Source organism: Arvicanthis niloticus, chromosome 11 (assembly GCF_011762505.2).
Source record: "Arvicanthis niloticus isolate mArvNil1 chromosome 11, mArvNil1.pat.X, whole genome shotgun sequence".
Lineage (NCBI taxonomy): Eukaryota > Metazoa > Chordata > Mammalia > Rodentia > Muridae > Arvicanthis > Arvicanthis niloticus.
In genome coordinates, this window is record NC_047668.1 from 15,715,278 (window position 1) to 15,735,757 (window position 20,480).

Genomic DNA, 20,480 nt, shown 5'->3' on the forward strand with positions numbered 1-20,480 from the left:
CAGAGCTTAATGCAGAGACAGTGCTCAGTCTCAGTAATGCTTTGAAAAATTCAGGATCAAACCGTATTCCAGAACAACGGCATCAGGTTGCACTATTACCCCAAAGGCATCATCTAATGCAGAGAACATCTTAACAAGTCCCCTTATTCACCCCTTTATCATTCTTTAATTAAGCAGAATTACCCACAATTCATTTGCCTAAGCATTGGGTTAACACTTGGACTTCGGGTAAGCAAACATGCCAGAGTGCCTGTTAATACTGAGCTTCCTTCCCTCACTTGACATCTGAAGATAGGTTGGGTAGTCACTGATGCCCAATTCACACCCAGTCAAAAGCTACACAATTCCCAGTCCCAGTCAGACCTAAAATTCTTGTTTGTAGGCCTGTGCAAACATATTTAAAGGCCTCTGTGAGCTTGCTCTTCAGCTATCATTGAGTTGATGTTTTTGATGAGCTTCAGAGTCTGATACCCATTTCAGAGGATGATGACTTCACCTCTGAACCTCAGAGAAAGAGGATGAAATAAATGTCCCTGAATCCAGAGCATCCTAGATACCTGAATCCTTTAAGGAAATGAAGATACTGTTTGGGACCTAGACAGGTAACTCTGTCAAAATCTGCAGGTGTTCTGTGTTCTAAAGACCTAGATCTATTTCCTTTTAAAGGACAAAGAAGCTGTTGTTACATACTTTCACTGATACGAAGTTGGGTAAGTATCATGGGAAGATACTGGCCCCTGATTCTATGTCCTGAAGCTTCAGAGGGGAAAAGCAAAGAGAGGACAGATGTGAACATTTTAAAAGAGACAATGTCAATTAATTTTCTTTTCCTTAGGATATTCTGGCTTTTACCTTGAAAGGTCAAAAACATGTAGCTTCTGTTAAAACATTGGATAGTCACTATATTTTGAAATCTTCCAACTGCACATCACTAAAATAATTAAAATACTAAGCCTCTAGTTTAAGTTGATAAATTTTTATCAGTCTTTCTTACATAATTATAAGCATATTTTAAATTCTTGGATGCATATGCTAAAGTTGTATTTCTGGAACTGATGAATTATGTTCTCTATTTCCATGTATAAAAGATCTCACAGTCCTGGGAAAACACTTTTTTAAAAAATGAAATACAACAAATAAGGTATGCGTGGGTCCTGGGGGAGACGTTTCCCACAGTCTTTGAATTTCCCCCTATCCTCTCTCTTTACAAGATTTCTAAGACCAAGCCCTTTCCTGCAGTCTCTCAAACAAGGTAAAAAAGAAAAATACCCCCTAGATATATTCCTTAGATTTTCTATTACGCTTCTCAAGCTCCCAGTAGCTTCTGAAGTAAACCTAAGATGAGTTCTGGAGTTATTTTTATTATGTTTTAATTTTCATTCCTCTTAGGTCTCAGATGAAACAGATAATCGTTAACTGCTACATTTGGGGCTGCATTTCATGGCACAACTTGTGAGCGACCCAAGCAAGGTCACGCCATAAGAAGAAGACTCCTGGAAAGGACAGGAAGCAGTGGAGGCTAGCTCTCAGTCCGGGGGAGCCAGAGGCTAACTCTCAGCCCAGGGGAGCTCTGGTGTGCCCTATTTCAGCTTGCAGTACTTTATGCTATGTGACAGAAAATTCTTAGGCAATATGTATGTGTGTCCTTCAGACTTGGAGTCTTATTGCTCCAATCACTAATTAGTCAGGATCGATTTTTTTTTTTTTTTGTACTGGGATCCACAGTGCAGATGCTGGCAAGCAGGTAAAATAGCCTATGGCAATGGTCCTGGATTCCAGATCCACCAAACATCTCAGGCTTCTGAGTCTTTATCATGCTAAGTTCTCTGCCCATCATTTTCACATTGGCAAATATCCTCCCATCCTCATTTTAAAGAGTCAACTCCTTCCATATCTTTCCTTGATGTTTCTTCCCCCTCTACTTAAAGCATCTTGTTCCAGTTTCTGTTGGAATTTTATCAAATCCGTTCTAATCATTCGTCTCTTGTGTCATTAGACTGTGAAGGCTTCTGCACTGCATTTTGCCTGTTTAGGATTTACTCTGTGCAAGGCTCTGCTCTGCACACCCTGTTTATGTCCTTGCTGGCTTGAAGTTCATTTAGTGGCCTCAATCTTCAATGATCCTATGCCTCTGCCTCTTGAGTGCTAGGACTGCAGGTATTCCACAAAACACCCACTCATTATAAGCATTCTTTAAACTAAAATAACAGATATTTGAGGAAGAAATTATCTGTACTCCTTAATTAAAAAAAAAAAAATTATGCTCTACGAGGGTTGGGGAGATGACTTAGGTGTGCCACAGCGCACATGTGGAGAGCAGCAAACAATTTATGAGAATTTATTAGATTTTTTATCCCACCATGTGGGGCTCTCTGAGATGTGATGGCCGCATACTCTGAACATTTACATTTACATACTCACCTACATTTACAAGTGAGAAACAGAGAAGTTGGGTAATTGCCTCAAAGACACCCAGTAATACGTGGCAGCCATTTAATTCAAGCACTCTAAGTCTGTCTCCTTGATAGTTTGTCCCAACTCTAACAGAAACAATTCAGAAACATTAAACAAATAGGAAAAGAACCCGATCTTTCCCCATTGCATCCTTAACCTTACGTTTATTTTACAGCCATCCTTGAGTATGGATGTGTTTGTCAGGGAAGATCACCTGGCTCTGCAGCTCCCGGGTTCCCCGTATGCAGACACCACACACAATCTCTTCTTGTTGGTATTTTCATTTGTGGCATTTGTTTGTGTGGTGACGTGAAGTAGGAATGCGTTAATGAGGACAAGTCTGTTCTTCTCTGTAAGCTGATGAAACTCGAGACATTGTCTCTTCTGCAGTGACTCAAAAAGCAAGTGTTTGTTCTTTTCCTTTTGTTTTCTAGAAATCAGGGACAGGGATCACCACTGGTCAGGGTATTCATTTCCCCCTCCCATCCTTAACTTCAGGCCACCCCTTTCCCAATGTTCTGTGTCCCCCATTTGGCCTTTTAAATAATTTTTAACTCTAACACTTTGTATTTACTCTTGTTTCCCTTTTTATAATAGTTCTCCGTCAAGATAGAGATTTAGAAAATTCAAAGTTGCTTTAAAATATATAGCTAAATACAGGTGTCATCTGTTTACAAAGTTGTCTACACTGCTTTCTAATGGCTGTGTAACATTTCATTCGAATAAGATAGAGCCCAGTTTAATCATACAGTTCTAGTTTAAACATTTTAGCTGGTACTGTTTGCTATTTAAGTAACAATGTCTCAGACATCCTCCCATTCATTGGTTATATGTGGGGGAGGAGAGGGTTGCGGGGGAGGAGCCTCTTACAGGGGTTCCCATTACAACCTGAGAAGGGGCCGCCATTGCAGGAGGCTTTCTGAAAATGCTGATGTTGTCTTTTAAGAATATATCTACACAGAAATCCAAGGTTATTTCCCACTTAGTCACAACCTTCCCCTCCCCCACAGCAGGCCAACAGCTCCCCCCACCCCCCTTGCCTCTTAACCTTCTCAGACCACACCACTCCCTCACAGCAGCCCTCCCTGGACTTTCCTGAACTTCTTCCCTATAACCTGTTTCCCTTTGTTGTTTTAATAGTACAATCTCAAAGAGCATCCTGACCCCACAAGCTCGGCCTCTCTAACTGCTCAGTGTGCACTCGGCCCAGGCACTGACAACAACGACAACAACGGGGAGCAGAGAGGAACCTGGGATCTAAGCCTGAAAGTGCAGACTCAAGCCCTAGCTCTGAGCCCTAGAGGCTGTGTGCCCTTAGGCAAACTGGTTAACCTCTCTGGGGCTGCTTTACCATGTTTAGTGTTTGCTGTGATGTTAAATGAAGAATATGGCAGAACGCAGAGCAGCCTGTGAATGGAAAATGGACGTGACAGAGAGCTTTTGTTTTGTCTTGTGTTGGTAATCTCGCCTACGTCCCCATGCAGTACTCCACCATGAGTCTACCTCTCACCCCTCTGTCTGTTAAGTAAATAAAACACAACTCAGTTTTTAGTTGTGTGCTTTCTTGTCATTCCGGCTCCACTTCCACAGCGAAGCTGTCGCCAATCAACTGCTTCCTCAGTAAGGAGATGTCTGCTGACTAAGGTCCAGGGTCCAGTCCTTGGTGCTAGCTGCAGCTTTGAACCCCCATCAGGTCACTTCCTAAAATATGTGCTCATGTGCCACGCACTTCTCTCTCTTTCCTCAGGTGTTTCCTGGAATGTGACCTCCTCCCCGGAGGAGGGTGATCAGCCTCCAATGGGGCTGATATTGCCTTTCAATTCTGTTTCCAACAGATAAAGGGGATCCTCTGAGCTTTTCACTGGCTGCATGGTCTCAGTGTCCTGGAACTGGCTTAGGTTCCTGCTCTGCCTGTATTCAAGAGTGTGAGCCTCAGAGGGCAAAGTGTGTGCTAGCTCGCTCCGAGCACAATGTCCATGCACGTGTGTGCTGAAGAAATGTGGTTTGATAGTGTTACCTGCTTTGTCCATGCCAGGAATAGAAACTATGAACTTTTCGATCTGTCTCCCCCCGTGCTACAATATGTTCAGATCCTGAGTCTACCATACAACTAATTTCTGGAGTCCCTCTCACAAATTGAGACATGTTAAGAAAATGTCAAATTAATAAAATTGTTTTCGACATTGTAAATCCACAGCATACCTTTAACGACAGCAGTATTCCGGATTAAAAGGCGCTTCATTTAATGTTCAGTGGCATATGTTTTACAGGCTATTTCGTAAATCCAAAACGGATAATCAAAACATGCCAATACTTGATTTAAAAAAAAAAAAACCTTGCTGTATTCGGTGCATGCACCATTATGGAGAAGTTACACTCTGAGCAAAAAGATTTGTAGCAAAGCATATGACCTTCTTCGCACTACAATGACCATCCCCTAATTAGGCAATGCATCTGATAGTCATTAACAGGAATGAGATAATGAATCACTTTCTCTCTTCTTTGTTAATTTGCTGTAACCAAGCGGCTAATGGATGTCAGAGCTGAGTGATTGCACTGATTACAGTGATTTATAGTTGCAACAAAACAATTTAAAACCATTCTGATTATTCATGTTAAAGATGCTTTATGTTTTGTTTACTAAATGTTTTATGCCCCCCTTCCTCCCACCCCGAGAATCCTGTCCCCCTTCTGCTCTGCTACTCTGCACAAAGAGACCTCTTCCTGGAAAACTTGAAAGTTGTCGCCTTTTGTTTTGTTTTCAGCCAAGATATATATATATACATACATATATATATATGGAAGGAGAGAGACAGAGAAGGAGTTGCAAAGTTTACCCACTAGAAACGAAGAGCCTTAGGGGTGGAAAGAAAACTTCAGTGGTGCCTAGTTCAAAAGAAGACAGGAATAAGAGTGTATAAGGCAAACTTCAAGCCACTTACCTTGGGGCTTCCCGTACCCTCCTCGTCCTCCACAGACACATCAGTAGCCAGTATCTCGGCTTTGATGGTGTCCAGAGCTCTGAGAATCCAGCTGTGTTGCCGTTTGATTTGCCTCTGAAGCTCCTTCCATTGACTTGCAATCATCTTCAGCATGTCCTTCAGTCCTTCTCCAAAGGAGAGGAAAGCACAAGTTGTGGGCCCAGCTGCATCTTTACCCGTGACGGGTTGTGACATAGAAAGCTGTGTGGCTGTTCCAAACTATACACATGCTTTTAAATGACCTTCCCTTTCCCGTCGCCTGCCACTTGCCACCCAGAGCTGAGACTGGCAATGCTAAGACATAACAACACAGAAACGGGGCAAGCATATGCAGAAACTGACGCCGACTCGGTGGTTTGGTGCGAGCAATACGAGTGGAACAGATCGTGACGTGTAAATGCCATTAACACTATAGCTTCACACCTCTAGTCTAAGACCCTGTGCTTATCTGTGTGCAGACTTCCTAATAATCAGAAAGAAAGGTACCTGAAAATAGATACAGGTACCTGATTGGAAATACAGTAAATAGGCCAGAATCGAAAGACTGCTATTTGGCATTAACACATCTACTTAATGCTGTTCTTTTCCAGTTTGTATAGTAAGTGGGGGTGGGGGAAAAGCTTCAGCCCACCCTGTTTTATGGTCGTCGTCTAGCAGGATAAGTGGAACCATACAAGAAAACTACTTTTTGCTCATAATGCGTTTTTCATAAATGCATCAACATTGGTCTAAGAGCTGGTTGAAGGCCTAAGCCTCTGTGAATGCAAAGACCTACAGAGAATTTGCCCAACGTCCACATGTGTGAACTGGCAGAGAAATAATCAGATGTCTATGGGCAGCCTGCCTTATATCCGTAACGATGCCCATGTTCACCCTAGTGGATATGCATCGTGTCTATAAGAACAGCTCTCCCTCATTATCTTAATGTCACTGCCAGAGCTCCTACATCAAATAGCATGTCATCGTGAAGTTTTCAGGAGTGTGATTTCAATTGGAACTCAGGCGGATGGCAAGCCCCAAATAAAATGAACAGACCGTTTGGAGGCAGTATTTCATCTTATAAGTATCACAGCATTGTATGCAGTATATGAAACATTTATAAATCTTGAAGGTCAATCTGATAATGTAAATATTAATAATACATAAGGAAGTGAATATATGCAGTAATTTACAGCAATGCTTCTTCATTCTTAATAGTCTGGAGACATAAAGACCCGCAATATTTCAGGGGGATTTACCTGCTTTGTGAGATGCAACGAGCTCAAGAAGTTGGTGTCCTTCTTCCTCCACAGCTTCCTTGAGGGCACAGTGACTGTCCACGTTCAACTTAAAACTCTGAAAAGAAGCACAGGACCATCAGGCTCTGGCAGGTGGTTACACACGAAACACACATGCAGAATTGCTTACTACTTTTTATCAAGAACCACACAGCCCTATTTACCCAACAGACAGACTAATTTGCAATACTAAAAGCTATTGATATTTGGGGTGGGCTTTAAGCGTTTCTGTTAGAGTAGCAGAGTGCACCTGTTTGGAAATAGCTCAACACATCCAGAAATTCATTACGATTTTATGAAAAGTCACATAGGCTATATGGAGAGTAGCAGCGTTCAATAAAATACAGTGAATTCCCACCCGCACATGTGTGATTTCCTTCATTTCTAAGAACCATTATTAATGCAAGTCTTTACGAAACCAGAGAACTTGGCAGCAGGAAAATGCAGTAGCCTTATGTCACCTAGATGCATCCACAGATACAGGGTTGTTTGATTCCTCTCTGTTCCTAGACTCTGCAAGAGCCACAGGACAGAGAGGGGCGGCTACATGCTATGGTCTGGATCCCAACGCTTTCCAGATTTTTTGCCCTTTAAAAGTTTATTTCTTAAGATGTGATGCTGTCTTATAAATAAACAAGTACATCATGAGGATTTTTCCTCATGACAGTCACTGACTTCTCTAATGGTCTATATCAAACTCTATGGTCTATATCAAACTGCTTCCAGTAAGCCTCCCCAGATACACTTGGTGGTGATCATTCTTCTCCTCCTCTCCTTTCTTCTCCTCTTCTTCTTCTTCCTCTCCCTCCTCTTCCTTCTCTTCTTCCTCCTCCTCCTCCTTTTTACATGTGATGCTACTGTAAAATTTATCAGGGATCTTCTGCTGTATTTCCATCTTTAGCTTGGAAATTATAAGCAGATTAAAGAATTGCTAGTTTCACAGACAACTCATATCACACACTAGGGATCACTAGTTTGTGGTCATAGTCAACACTTGCTGAGTGCATCCAGTGATGCTCTCTACTGAGAAGTTTAGATATTTTATGAAATTCTGAAATGTGATAAGACATTCCAACCAAAGGAGTCCAGTGAAGGAAAATCACAGCACTCATCAGCAACTGAATCATTCATTAGTCTTTGGGGCAAGAATTCATTCCTCAGCTTTACTAATTGGAAATACAGTGTGCTAAAGATTGGCTTTTCGTAATAAGGTTCCAAAATACAATGTGTTTTCTTTTGTTAAACATCATGGGACAATACGTGGATACACTCTACTGTGATTGGTATTAAGCATATCTGACACAGGATTAGATTAGACAGAGAATATAATTTAACTGAAGAATCTGTATAATAAACTGTAAGATCGTGTCTTCATTCCATGATTTATGTACTGTGTGTGGTCTGTGATGCCAAGCCAGGCAATGGAGACTTGGAGATCAAAATCTGTGGGCTCTGGCCTTAGTGGACAGCTGAACTTGGGGAATGCAGACTGGGTTATGGTGGATGGCCAGTGGTGAGCCTGCATTATTTTCTTCCTGGAGAAAAGGGACATTTTAAAGTACCATAGACAGAGATAGAATGAAAAGAGAGATACCATGAAACAAAGAGAGATAGCAATATAGCATAGAGATAAGGATTTGCACTGATGCAATTCAAAATGATGAATTATGTCATCCAGCCTTCTCAGAAGATACAGTAACATTTCAGCTCAATATTCCAGAAAGAGACAATATCTGGCTCCCTGCGTACTGATCAGAATGTCTTACATTGTTCCGTCTGCTACAGGTAGTCAGTCGAAATAAATATATATATATATATATATATATATATATATATATATATCAGAAACCTTGATACTTCCTTTTAAACATGGCTATTTAAAAATACTTTCAGATGTATTTATTTTACGTGTATGGGAATTTTATGTGCATGTATATCTGTTCACTGTGTGCATGCAGTGCCTGTGGAGGCCAGAAAAGGGAATTAGGTCCTGTGGAAATGAAAGTATGCATGGTTGTGAGTCACTATGTGAATGCTGGGAACAGAACCCGAGTCCTCTGCAAGAGCAGTAAATGCTCTTAACTGCTGAGCCATCAGTCAGATGCCCCAATACTTCTGATCAGTCCAATTAAGGCAGCACCTATGGATAGCTAAGTCTTTACTACCTTATAGTTGCATCCTTTCTTTCTGTCCCTGCTGTGAGATTCCTCTACACTGAAGCAATGCCATTTAGAATAGGGTACACAGGTTTCAGAAACGTAAGCAGGGAAAAGAGAAGCATCGAAGATGAGTTCACCAAACTTTAAAGAGAAACCTGTTGTAAAAATTTCAACATCACTCTAAATTCAGCCTGGTGATGTCGTTGGCTCACTATTTACCTGTATCAAATGTCTAGTGATCACCAGCTTTCAAAGAGGCACACAGGTCAATGTCTCAGTGCCAGAGAGAATGGAGGGACCTAGGAGAATGGCTGGCAATTTGACACCATTGAAGCTGAGAGTATAGGGCAGATGCATCTGAGAATGGCTGTGCTTCAGGATGATGTAGAAACGTTTGATTAGGAAATTGGAAGAGACGAGGTAGTCATTAGTAGGAACGAGGTAATCTGATAAGCTCGATGTTGTATAAAAGAACCATTTAATATAACTATTACCCAAATGGTGCATTATTGCTTGATTTCAGGTGTGCCCATTAACCATTAATAATATCAAGTAAGGAATTCGCAACAGGCCCCCAAGAAGGCAGCCAAGCAGGCACATTAACAGAACTGTCAGTGAGATCTCAGGCTGTTAAAGGATTCTTCAACACACTCTCCTTGTATTGCCTCCATTTCTCCCTAAAGAAGGGCTTTATTTCTTTTATGGATTTGTTCTTTCTATTAACCCGATAGCTGAGCCTGTCTCCATCCTTGTGCTGTTAGCATATCTTCTCCAAAATGCCTGCAGTGTGTCCAGTCCCTCTGCAATACCCACACCACTCCCTGAAGGTGCAGAGAATTCTCAAGACTAAATTTATGCCAAGAACATTGGCATGGCCATGCCCCATGATCCTATGTTACTGGTCTGTGCAGCTTGGATTCTCGGGAACACTGAGTCTTTTTCAGTGTCCTTAAAGGAACATGTAACTGAAGAGACAAGGAAAACACAAGTAGGGGCTGGGAGAGGTCTCTGTGGGGGAAGGGACTTTCCAGCAAGCCAAGACCCATGCAGTAGGGGAGAACTGACTCCTGCAGATCTTCCTCCTCTGGCCTGCACATTCACACTCATACACACACAAGAGGAAATTAATTGGCTAATTATAAATAAATAAAGCTCCTGGGCCAGCAAGATAGCTGCGAGGGTTAAGGTGCCTGCCACCAAACGCAAAAACCTGACTTCGATCTCTAAAACCTGATCTCTAGTATAAGGAGAGAACCAGCCACACCCCTCCCATTAAAAAGTCCTCTGAGCTCCATCATGACCCTCACACACTCTTCCACCCACAGATGTACACAAAATAGATAAATATACCATTTTGAAAACATTTTTTAAAAAAAGGAGATCCAATAATATAAACACAAATACTGATTATGAAAACAATTATTGTGGTGACATTAGAAAAAATACCCAAACAAAGGGGAGATGGAACCTGTAGAGACCATATCCAGTGCATAGGCACAGGTTTTGGTTGAGGGAGGGGGCCACCCACTCATCTCAAATATTTTAACCCAGAATTGCTCCTGTCTAAAGGAAATACAGGGACAAAGTGTGGAGCAGAGACTGAAGGAAAGGCCATCCAGAGACTGCCCCACCTGGGGATCCATCCCACATGCAGACACCAAACCCAGACACTCTTGCTGATGCCAAGAAGCACTTGCTGACAGGAGCCTGGTATAGCTGGCCCTGAGAGGCTCTGTCAGAGCCTGACCAATACAGATGCAGATACTCGCAGCTAACTATCAGACTGAGCACAGGGACCCCAGTGGAAGAGTTAGAGGAAGGACTGAAGGAGCTGAAGGGGATGGCAACCTCATAGCAAGAACAACAATATCAACTAACTGGACCCCTCCCCCAGAGCTCCCAGGAACTAAACTACCAACCAAAGAGTACACATGGAGGGACCCATGGCTCCAGCTGCATACATATCAGAGGATGGCCTTATCTGGCATCAATGGGAGGGGAGGCCCTTAGTCCTGTAGAGGCTTGATGCCTCAGCACAGGAAGATGCTGGGGCAGTAAGGTGGGAGCACCCTCATAGAAGCAGGGGGAGAGGTGGGATAGGGGGTTTACAGAGGGAAACCAGGAAGGGGGACAACATTTCAAATGTAAATAAATAAAATAACCAATAAAAAAAGAGAAAGACAACCAGAAAAAAATTATCAAGTTAATCAATGGGCAACGGGGTTATTACAACATCTGGCACGATCAGCTTTTGTAGACCTGAATGTGCTGTGAATTCAGACAACTCAGGTACCTATGACTACACCTGGCCATAAGACCTGACAAAGTAGATCATGCCTGTGGAATGAATAAAGAAAATGCATGTGAAAATGATCGCTTCCGGGGGAATCTCCCGGGACAAAAAACGTGGAAATGACCACATTTAAAGACTCAAATGTCCACAGTGGTCCATCCTTCTGGCACCTTATGGTGAGGACAGTTTCTCAGCTACTCTGTGGGTACTGTCTGTATCTACCAGGTCTCCTGAGCACTGTGAGTCTTGGGATGTTTGGGCAGCATCACGAGTGCCAAAGAGAGCGCCAGATTCTTTCTTGAGTAAATGTGACTTTTTTCTACGTATATACTATATATATCTATATATTAGTATATCTTCTAGGTGTGTTTTATAGGTGAATACAATAGTTATATTTATTGAGCTGTTCCTACCAGATTTACATATGTAAAAAGGAGCAATACAGAACCACGGTCTTCGGGCAGCTTATAGTCTAGTCCGTTGGGTCATAGAGATAAGTACAAGTGTATTTGTACGACCTAGCGCAGAATACACGTGTAGTTGGGATTTTCTGTGTGATACCAAGTGGTAGAGACTTTTTGCCTCAAGCAAAATGGAGTAATAATAGCCTAACCCAATGGGATTTGAGCTTGTTTAATTGTTAAAATATACTACACCAGCCAAGTATAAAAAGGCCAGAACTGGATAACGGCTGTAGGAGCCCACGAGATCCAGTCTCAGCAGAGCCTGCAGAGAGCTCATGAGGATTGAAGTGAGTTGTATCAAGGTCTAGAGAGGCTCTTGAGAGATGCAGAAGCATGGAGGTCTGGGTGCTCCAGGATGCTGGGGCAGACCACAGGCAGAAAGAAACACAGCAACTGTTACTATACGGGACTTGACCCCCAAGCATCACGAAAGAGCCATGGTGACATGCAGTGACGTGAGCGGACCTGTGAGGTTTGCTGCCTGCTGCATACAGACTTGATTTTTTAAAGGACGCGCTGGAGACAAGTGGGCCGATTTAGGAGGTTGCTGTGGTGATACGGGCCAGATGTTTCTGTGTGTTCATACTCTTTTTAATTAAAAAAAGGTATGCCTTTTCTTCTAAATGAATTGAAGAAAGAAACTTGGAGTGAATCTTCTGTCTTTTTAAGTTTTTCTCCGTGCGTGAGAGCAGCGTGTGCCAGACTCTAGTTCTTTGGCTGTTCTGATGCTAAATACCAGAGGTTATTAGTCAGGAGTCTCCAAATGTGAAAGGCATGTTGAACTGATGAACTCTTACTCCCACTGTCACTTAAAGAGATGGTGTACATGCTGATGAGGAAGACACTTTGTGACACTTCTTCACACAAAGATTTTCATTCCCTCAGAAAATGAGAACAAGGCTTTGCACGGGGTGGTGGTGGGGTGGGAGTAAGTGTTCAGTTAGAAAAGCCAAAGCGTGAAGTCATTACTGTGCCTCAGACCAGCTCTGCTTAGAGCCACTCTGTTCTTGGCCAAACAAGAGCTATTTGGTCTGTCAGAAGGCCTGGGCAAGCAAGTCATCATCAGTCACGAGGTGCTCGCAGCTCTCACTTACCACTCCACAATGCCATCCACACAAGTTAGATGCCATGCCGGTGCTCACAGTATAGAATGCACCTTTCAAAACACCACGTAAGTAAAGAATGAGAACTCTCTCAGTAAGGGCTTAAGAAGCTCTTAAAGCTGGTAAGGAATTATAATGCAATTTTAATGACAAGGCAAGGCATGCAAATATAGAGAGGATACAAACAAAAAGCAAAGGCAAAATTAAATCTATCAAATTATAGATGTTAATATGTAAATAATCTCATTGCAAAGACAAAGAAAACCTCGAGAAAACATACAAAGCATTGACATCACTTGAGGACAGTGGAATCAGAAGTTAGCACGGTCTGATCTCAGGAAACAGGTTATGCTTTAGGGACTTTTAGAAACAAGGTGAAAACATCACTACCTTACGGTTGCGAGAATTAGAGACAGTGAGTGGAAACCATTAGCACAGTGTGGCCATGAATAGTGCTTAGAAAGATCCTTGGGGTGTGTGTGTGTGTGTGTGTGTGTGTGTGTGTGTGTGTGTACTGTATGTGTATGTGTGTTTATACTGTGTGTGTACGTGTGTGTATGTGTGTGTATGTGTGTGTATGTGTGTGTATGTGTGTGTATGTGTGTGTATGTGTGTGTGCCCCTATGTGTGTATGTGTTATGTGTGTGCTGTGTGTTCATATATGTGTACTGTGCATGTGTTTATGCTGTGTGTTTGTGTGTGTGTACTATGTGTGTATGTGTGTGTGCTGTGTATATGTACATGCATGAATGTGTGTGCACCCATGCATGTGTGCATGAATGTGTGTGCATGTGTGCACATGTGTGTGCTGTGTACATGTACATGTGTGCATGTATGTACATGTATGTGTGCGCATTTGTGTGTATGCATGTGTGTGTATGTGCTCTGTGTGTGTGTACATCTGTATGTATGCATGTGTGCTGTGTGTGCATGTGTACGCATGTGTGTAAGTGTGTGCTGTGTACATGTACGTGTGTGCATGTATGTGTGAGCATGAGTATTGCCATGTGTGTGTGTACATGTGTGTGTGCGCACGCGTGCACATGCTGTGCACATGTGGTATAGGTGTGTGATGTGCACATGCCATTCGGTACCCAAGCACATGTTCATTCATTGGAAGCCTGAGCAGCAGGTCTTACTCTATTTCTTAATTGCCATGAGAGAGGGTTTCTCTCTTGAATACACCCTCTGAGCTAGGCTGCCTGGTCAGTGAGCTTTTAGAATCTGTCCCCCAGTGCTGGGTCTACAGTCATGTATAGCTGTGACGGGCTTGTTATGTGGGTACTAAATATTTGAACCCAGCTCCTCGTGCTTGCCGATAAAATGGCCTCACCCATTCAGCCATCTCCCTAACTCCTCTTATAAATACTTAAATTCACCTTCTCAGGTTGATAAATGGCATAGGTTGCCATGTGACAAGCACCCCTTATTGTTAATACTCTCTTCCCTAGAGACAAACACTCCATCTCTGTTGCTTGTGTCTCACTATCTACCAGTGGCTTGCACGCAGAGACACCAAAACCAAAAATGTTACTGAGACCTAAGGAAGAGAAGCCAACGGCCCTGTCTTCTTCTTCCTTGAGGGTGTGCTCTTGGATGAGTCATGTAACCCTGTGTGCTTCCGATCCTCTATCTATAATCAAGGCATTTGAACTCAATATTTTCTGGTCCTTGCATACTTTGATTTTTATCTTTTTTTTTCCATCCAGGCAGTTTAGGAAGAGAAACAGGAGAAGTTTTATTTACTTTAAACTAGAGAATTTTCAAAGAAAGAAGAGTCCCAAAGGCTATCTAACTATTCATCTACCCCGGGGCAGTTCTGTCCCTAGACTGTCCCTTCTAATTTTAGCCATCTCTGAGGAAGTCTCTTTTAACTTTTATCCTGAGCCCACATAGTTCTTCCCAGGAATTTAAGAGCTCTGTGATGAGCACTGTGAACTTCCCTGCTTCTCAGATTCTCCAGCACCTTGGTCGGAAATCAGAAGCAATACAAGAATATGCCAACAAGACCCACACGCTGGGTCATTCACTGAGCCCAGTCCATTGTCCCCACCCACACATCTGTACCTTAACCCAGCTCTGGCTCCAAGCCTCATCGTTTCCCTTCTTAGGTTGACCACACAGTCCGTGACCATGTCCTCCCTCCACAATCCACATTGGTTGTGTGTTAGTACACTACAGGCACTATGATCTCACACTTACAAATAGGACGATGAGCAGAATGGCCACACTCACTGCTCTCGGAGCCTAGTGAGTACCGTGGGAATAAAATTGTTAGTCCAGAATTACTGCAGACTATGCTGAGGTGGCCAAAAGCATCATGTGGGTCAGTGCTCGTGACAGGCAAGGACTCCAGAACTGGATGGTTGTGTTCAAAGCCCATCTCCTCTATCACTCTGTTTAATTCTGGGCAACTCCTGTCTGTTTAGTTCCCTCATTTGTGAAAGGAATTTTAGTGTCTATTTCCTTAGGTGGTAATAAAGATAAAAATCCCTTGATACACATGGAACAGAGCCTAGTATATCACAATAGCACAGTAACTGTTACTACACAAAACGATGCCTTCAAGACAGCTCAGATAGAGGCCCACCTCGTCTTAAGTCCTTGAATGGCTGGCCAGGACTATGTATCAGGCTCAGCCCTTGTCTGGCTGCAGGTCCTATCAGCTCAACTCCAAGGCTTCCACCCCACAGTCTACTTGTTCCTTTAGGGTTCTGTTCTTGTTGTGCCCGTGTCTGGCAAGTGCTGTTTCTGCAAAGCCCCATCATCCTTTAAAATTCAATTCAGTGTGCTCTCTAGCAAGGCTTTCCCGATCTTTCCTAGAAGTTAATATCCACAGCAAGCTTCAAGCCTCCACTTACCGACCTCCGTTAAAATTATTGACATGTCTGTTTCCCACCCTTGAGCTCCTTGAGAAAAGCGCTGTGGTTTCACTCACTTCGGAACGAGAGGGCCTAGCACACGGCTAACCACTATGGAAGGGAGCGTTTGCCTGGAGAATCATCCTGCAAACCAGCTTCCAACAGCCTGCAGCACCGAGGGATATCACTACGATCACTCTGCACTCCAGAGTGGTTGATAAATGTCCCCAAATTTTACTCAGTGAACACCATGTAAATGAGCTGTCATGTTCCTTCGCTTACAAAATTACTTGCCAATTACACTTAGATGACCCAGCATAATTGCCATGTAAACTGTACTCTGGCTGGGGTAACCTGAATCATCAATTTGACTTTACCCTCTCATCATATGGTACTTAGCACACAATTAAATAAATGGTCAGTCACTGTACATTTTTCCATCAGAAGGCAGTGGCTACTTTTGTCGTTGGTTTATCACGCACATCTGTGACACGCCTTCAGCTATAATATCAGAAGCTTACGAAGAGAACTTGCTGCATTTCCAAGTATTTTTTTAAACTAAAACCACATGTTTAAAAAGTCTTTGTTTTCTTTTAAAACAAACAGACAAAAAAAAAAAAAAAAAAAAAAAAAGGCAAAAACCCTCGTCCGTCCTAAAGAGACTTCGATCCCAAGACCTCAGTTCATAAAAATGGTTCCAAGCTTTTGAAAGTGAATCTAGCTCCTCAAGCAATTTACAATTCATTTTAAAGAGAGTTGATTTTGTTTTTTGGTGTGTGTGTGTGTGTGTGTGTGTGTGTGTGTGTGTGTGTGTGTGTATCTGTGTGTGTAAGTAGATGCAGCTCAGTGAGGTTGACACTCTTCCCTGATAGACTGGCTAATTTATGCAAGATGTAGATAGATGGGTGAGATCCAGGATGCTGACGGTGCCTCCTGAGTGACGGGGTTTTCATTTGCTTCTTTGGATGCTGCCTCCACACCTGACACAGGTAATCATATTGGCTTCTCAGCATGGCGACATCGGGCCGAATGCATTCTCAAACAGAAGTTCTGTCTGAGGGACTATTTGACTTCCAGAACATACTGTTTGGAGGCACTGATTGAAAAGGAGGTCAATGTTAGCCCAAATATCTCTCTACCCCCTGAGGTGGAATAATTGATGTGTGGCAGTCCTTAAGGGTGTGGAGTCACCAGGGTGATGGATGGATATTCGTATATTATTCACACGTACATCTGCTAATACACAGGTCCCAGTGCAAACACCAGGACTTAAGAATATTATGTGGATTTAGGACAATCCCTGAAGGACTCCAGTTCCATTAAAAATTTGTTTTGGCAGCCTGGGGCAGATCTATTCCAACTCCCACACGCTTTGTGCATTTGAAAGGGGGAACCAAACCACTTTAAAAATAAATTTAATAAATTTTGTAATGTCAAGTCATTAACAACTTGTCTAGTCATACAGCATTCATATTTTTAAGTAGTAATATTAAACCTGCAGGATGTTTAACCCTTCTAATAAATGAACTATCATTTTTATTTCTGTTGTGGTTTTTCAAATTGCCTTATCTTGCCAAAAGAGATGAATCACACCCCTACAAACAGAAGGAAACCTTGAGTTCTTCTCAACAATTGGCTAGCCAACACACAGAATTTCAACTTCTTTAAGAATTTGTGAACCATTCTTGCCCTATGCTCTTAAGTATTCAAGGAAGATGTGCAAAGGCCCCCCAAAGGGAAAAGTCTTCCTTGCCTACCCCCGCTGAACTCACCTTCACAACAACTGTATGACAGGTAATTTTTATCCCGGTTAATATAAAAATCCGAAGTCTTTATTATTTATACCAGATAAATTGACTCAAGATTCCAAAATTCCATGTAATAAGAGATGAGTCCCTTGTCCATAATTAATGCCCTCGGCCCTGTGCATGGCCCACAGAAAGCAAAGCCTGTCTGCAAACCTTTCTTCACAGCGCAGTATGCCATAGTTCTGGCTATGCAGTGCTTGATAAACACACCACTTCTCTGGCAATCTAGTTAAAAGCGGCCAATACTGTCTGAGAACTGGGCACTAACAATATACACAAAATAGTGAGAATTGTTGACAATTATGGCCTAAGAGCCCTTAATCCAAGCAGGAAGGAAGTACAGTTCTTCCTGACTGAAAAGCGACACACATGTGTCTCCTAAACACACAGAATGAACCATATGAGCACTGGAATGTCGCTATGACTGTCACGTGGCCAAAATGAGCCTCCCACTCCTTGCCACAAGCAACGACAAAATGCCCGAATGCTGTAATTCCTGACAGACTTCCATCCCCACCCACCAAAGCAAATGGCTCAGGTTGGGAACTGAGTATTGCAAATTCTCCAAAGGGGAGAGATGGTGCCATAGCCTGCTAAACACTCGGCTACACTTTAAACTGATGGGACTCAAGAGACAAGCAAATGGAACTTCAAAGCTCCTGGAAGGCTGTGGCCTTGCTCCTGAGGCTGAAGTGGGTAGTAGGCAACTGGGCCAAACACTCGGCTCTGGCTTTTGAAGTCTGGCTGACTGAGCCGTTAGCCGAGCAGCACAGCCCCATGGCAGCTACCGGTCTTGTGAAGCTCGACTTGCTTAGGCCATGGCTGCCCGTCATCTCAATGGAGAAAAGGAGACAGGAGAGGTGGGCAGCAGGTAAAAAAAAAAAAACAAACTCTGTGATCTCTTAACTTCAAGCAATGAAAAACGGAGCAGAGGTAGACACAGGAGGGCAAGCAAAAGACAAACAGTCGGAAGTGTTTGGGAAAAACCGTGAGTGGTACACTGGTTTTACTTGTGGTAGAAATAAAAATCGAATGAATCCAAAATGAAACACAAATATCTAGGTGGTGATGGCAAACGCGTGTGTCTGCATTTGCGGTTCATTCTCCTAACCAGACACATTGCTAGTTAAATCCAATTGTGTTTATTAAGATTGGGGCAAGGGCACAGTAAGGATGGGGGGGACGGGAATGAGGGGGGAGGCGGCTCAAGAACAAATGGATTCTGGTGCTCCTCTGCCACCTTGTGGCAGCCAACTCAAATTGCAGGCACTAATACTAGGATGAACAAAGCGAGCCAGAAGAGAGTGCTTTTTTTAAAGTGCAGCTGTAATCAGGGACTCAGATATCACACACACAGCATAGATCTGCCTTGGTTCTTCTTACCTACAGTGAAAGCTGTTCCTAGAGTATGAGATTTTTTAAATTATTATTACATAGGGTCCCTGAGTTGTTGCTGCAGGCTGCCTGGAAAAGGACAAGAAGATTGTCTACAGTGTGAGACTAAATATTTGTGAAGCGTTATTTGAAAAAGAAATCATAAATAAAGAGGAAGCTTAAATGCCCATCATGACAAGATTTAATTAAATAATCTGGGGCATGTCTATGTGATAAAATATTAAGTGGCTGTGAAAATGCACTGGGGTTTTTTGTATACAGATAGAAACATATCCGCAGAAGCAGACTACTGAATGGAGTATCCAGCATGGACTTTCAAATGTACTTGTCTTACATAAAAGGGCTCGAAAGAACACAGAACAGATGGCTTGAGCTGGTTAGTCTGCAGGGTGGAGGTTTTTGCTTTTCATTCTATGCTGTTTCACACTGTTTGCTTTTCCCACTGAGTATAGTGTAATGTTTCTCTTTAACTAGACGTTGAGTGAAAGACATTCTACACCGTTCTACACACATTCTACACATTCTACACACATTCTACACGCTACTACATATGTGAAGTGATGATGTCACAGTACCTTGGTTCACATGCGCCTGGCACTGCCGGGAGGGCCAGTTCATGCTGAGAAGTGCCCAGTGGTTTTTATACCTTTCTGGATCCATCTTACCCACACTTTGTTGGGTTTAGTGCAGAGTGCCATAGACGGGAACAGGGCAGACAAACAGATGTTGTCTGACATTTCTGAGTGGACATGAGTGAGTCTCATGTGGGTAAGATGGATCCAGAAAGGTATAAAGTGAGTGAGTCTCACCAGTGTGATTTGTGAATCCCCTTTAATCCACTCCCATTCTTCCCCACCTCCCCTTGCCGACGGTTCTCAATGTCCAATGTTCTTAAGCTCCGCATTCGCCTACAAACTCTTTGATCTTAGGCTTGACCCTCCGTATCTAAGATTTTAGTTTTTGATGTTCACACACTGGTTTCGCCAAGGGTAGAGACCCAGCATGGCTTCCCAGGTCTGCCTAAGTACAGGCACAAAATGTTGAAATGTCCCTGTTCTTTTGGAAGAGACTTCTCGAGGATTTCCTTTCAAGATCTTTTCCAGTCACAACACAGACAAGGGATTAGTCCCTTTAATATTTAAGAAACCCATGTAAATCCAGAAGTAAAATAATAATGACCCAGCAGAAGAACAGGCAAGAATAACGAGCAGAAGATCCAAGGAGAGAAACGCAAATGACTCCCCCAAACATGGAGAAAGTGACAACCCCACCGGAAATGCTGGAAGTACGAAGGGCATTCCTGTTAGCCACCAATCACGTGGACAGAGCTAAGCGGCAGACTGCGGTGGGCATGTTCAGTACTGAGCGCACCACAACATCTCCACCAAAGACACTTCAGTAATAGATGAAAGTTTTGAATGTGCATAGCTTTTTAACCTGAACGTCCGAACGGAAGGACATACTCATACTAAACAAGACAATTAAGCATGCACACAGACACATCGTTTGAGATAGAAGACTGCACATGACAAGTGTGTGGCATACAGGATTGTTTAAAGTAAATCATGGCACACTCAGAACAGAGATATTGCCAAGCCGTGCAAAGGGGATAAAGCTGTATATTATAGTAACTGCTTTTGGCCTGTTGCTGGTTTAAACTGAGGATAAAGCAAGGCACATGTTTG

The 20,480-nt window shown here is 42.8% G+C and overlaps 1 protein-coding gene across 3 annotated transcripts in view; it reads right to left on the reverse strand.

The window, feature by feature from the left end:
* The window catches only part of Akap6 (A-kinase anchoring protein 6), a 423,485-nt gene that overhangs the window by 192,609 nt on the left and 210,396 nt on the right, over positions 1-20,480 (reverse strand). For 2 of the 3 annotated variants that reach the window (XM_076941872.1, XM_076941873.1), the window contains 2 exons: positions 6,674-6,770; positions 5,397-5,563 (listed from right to left, as the gene is read on the reverse strand). In XM_076941872.1, coding sequence (XP_076797987.1) covers positions 5,397-5,563; positions 6,674-6,770 — 264 coding nt within the window. The remainder of the gene's footprint in view (positions 1-5,396; positions 5,564-6,673; positions 6,771-20,480) is intronic. The other variant, XM_034514536.2, reaches the window with a different exon arrangement.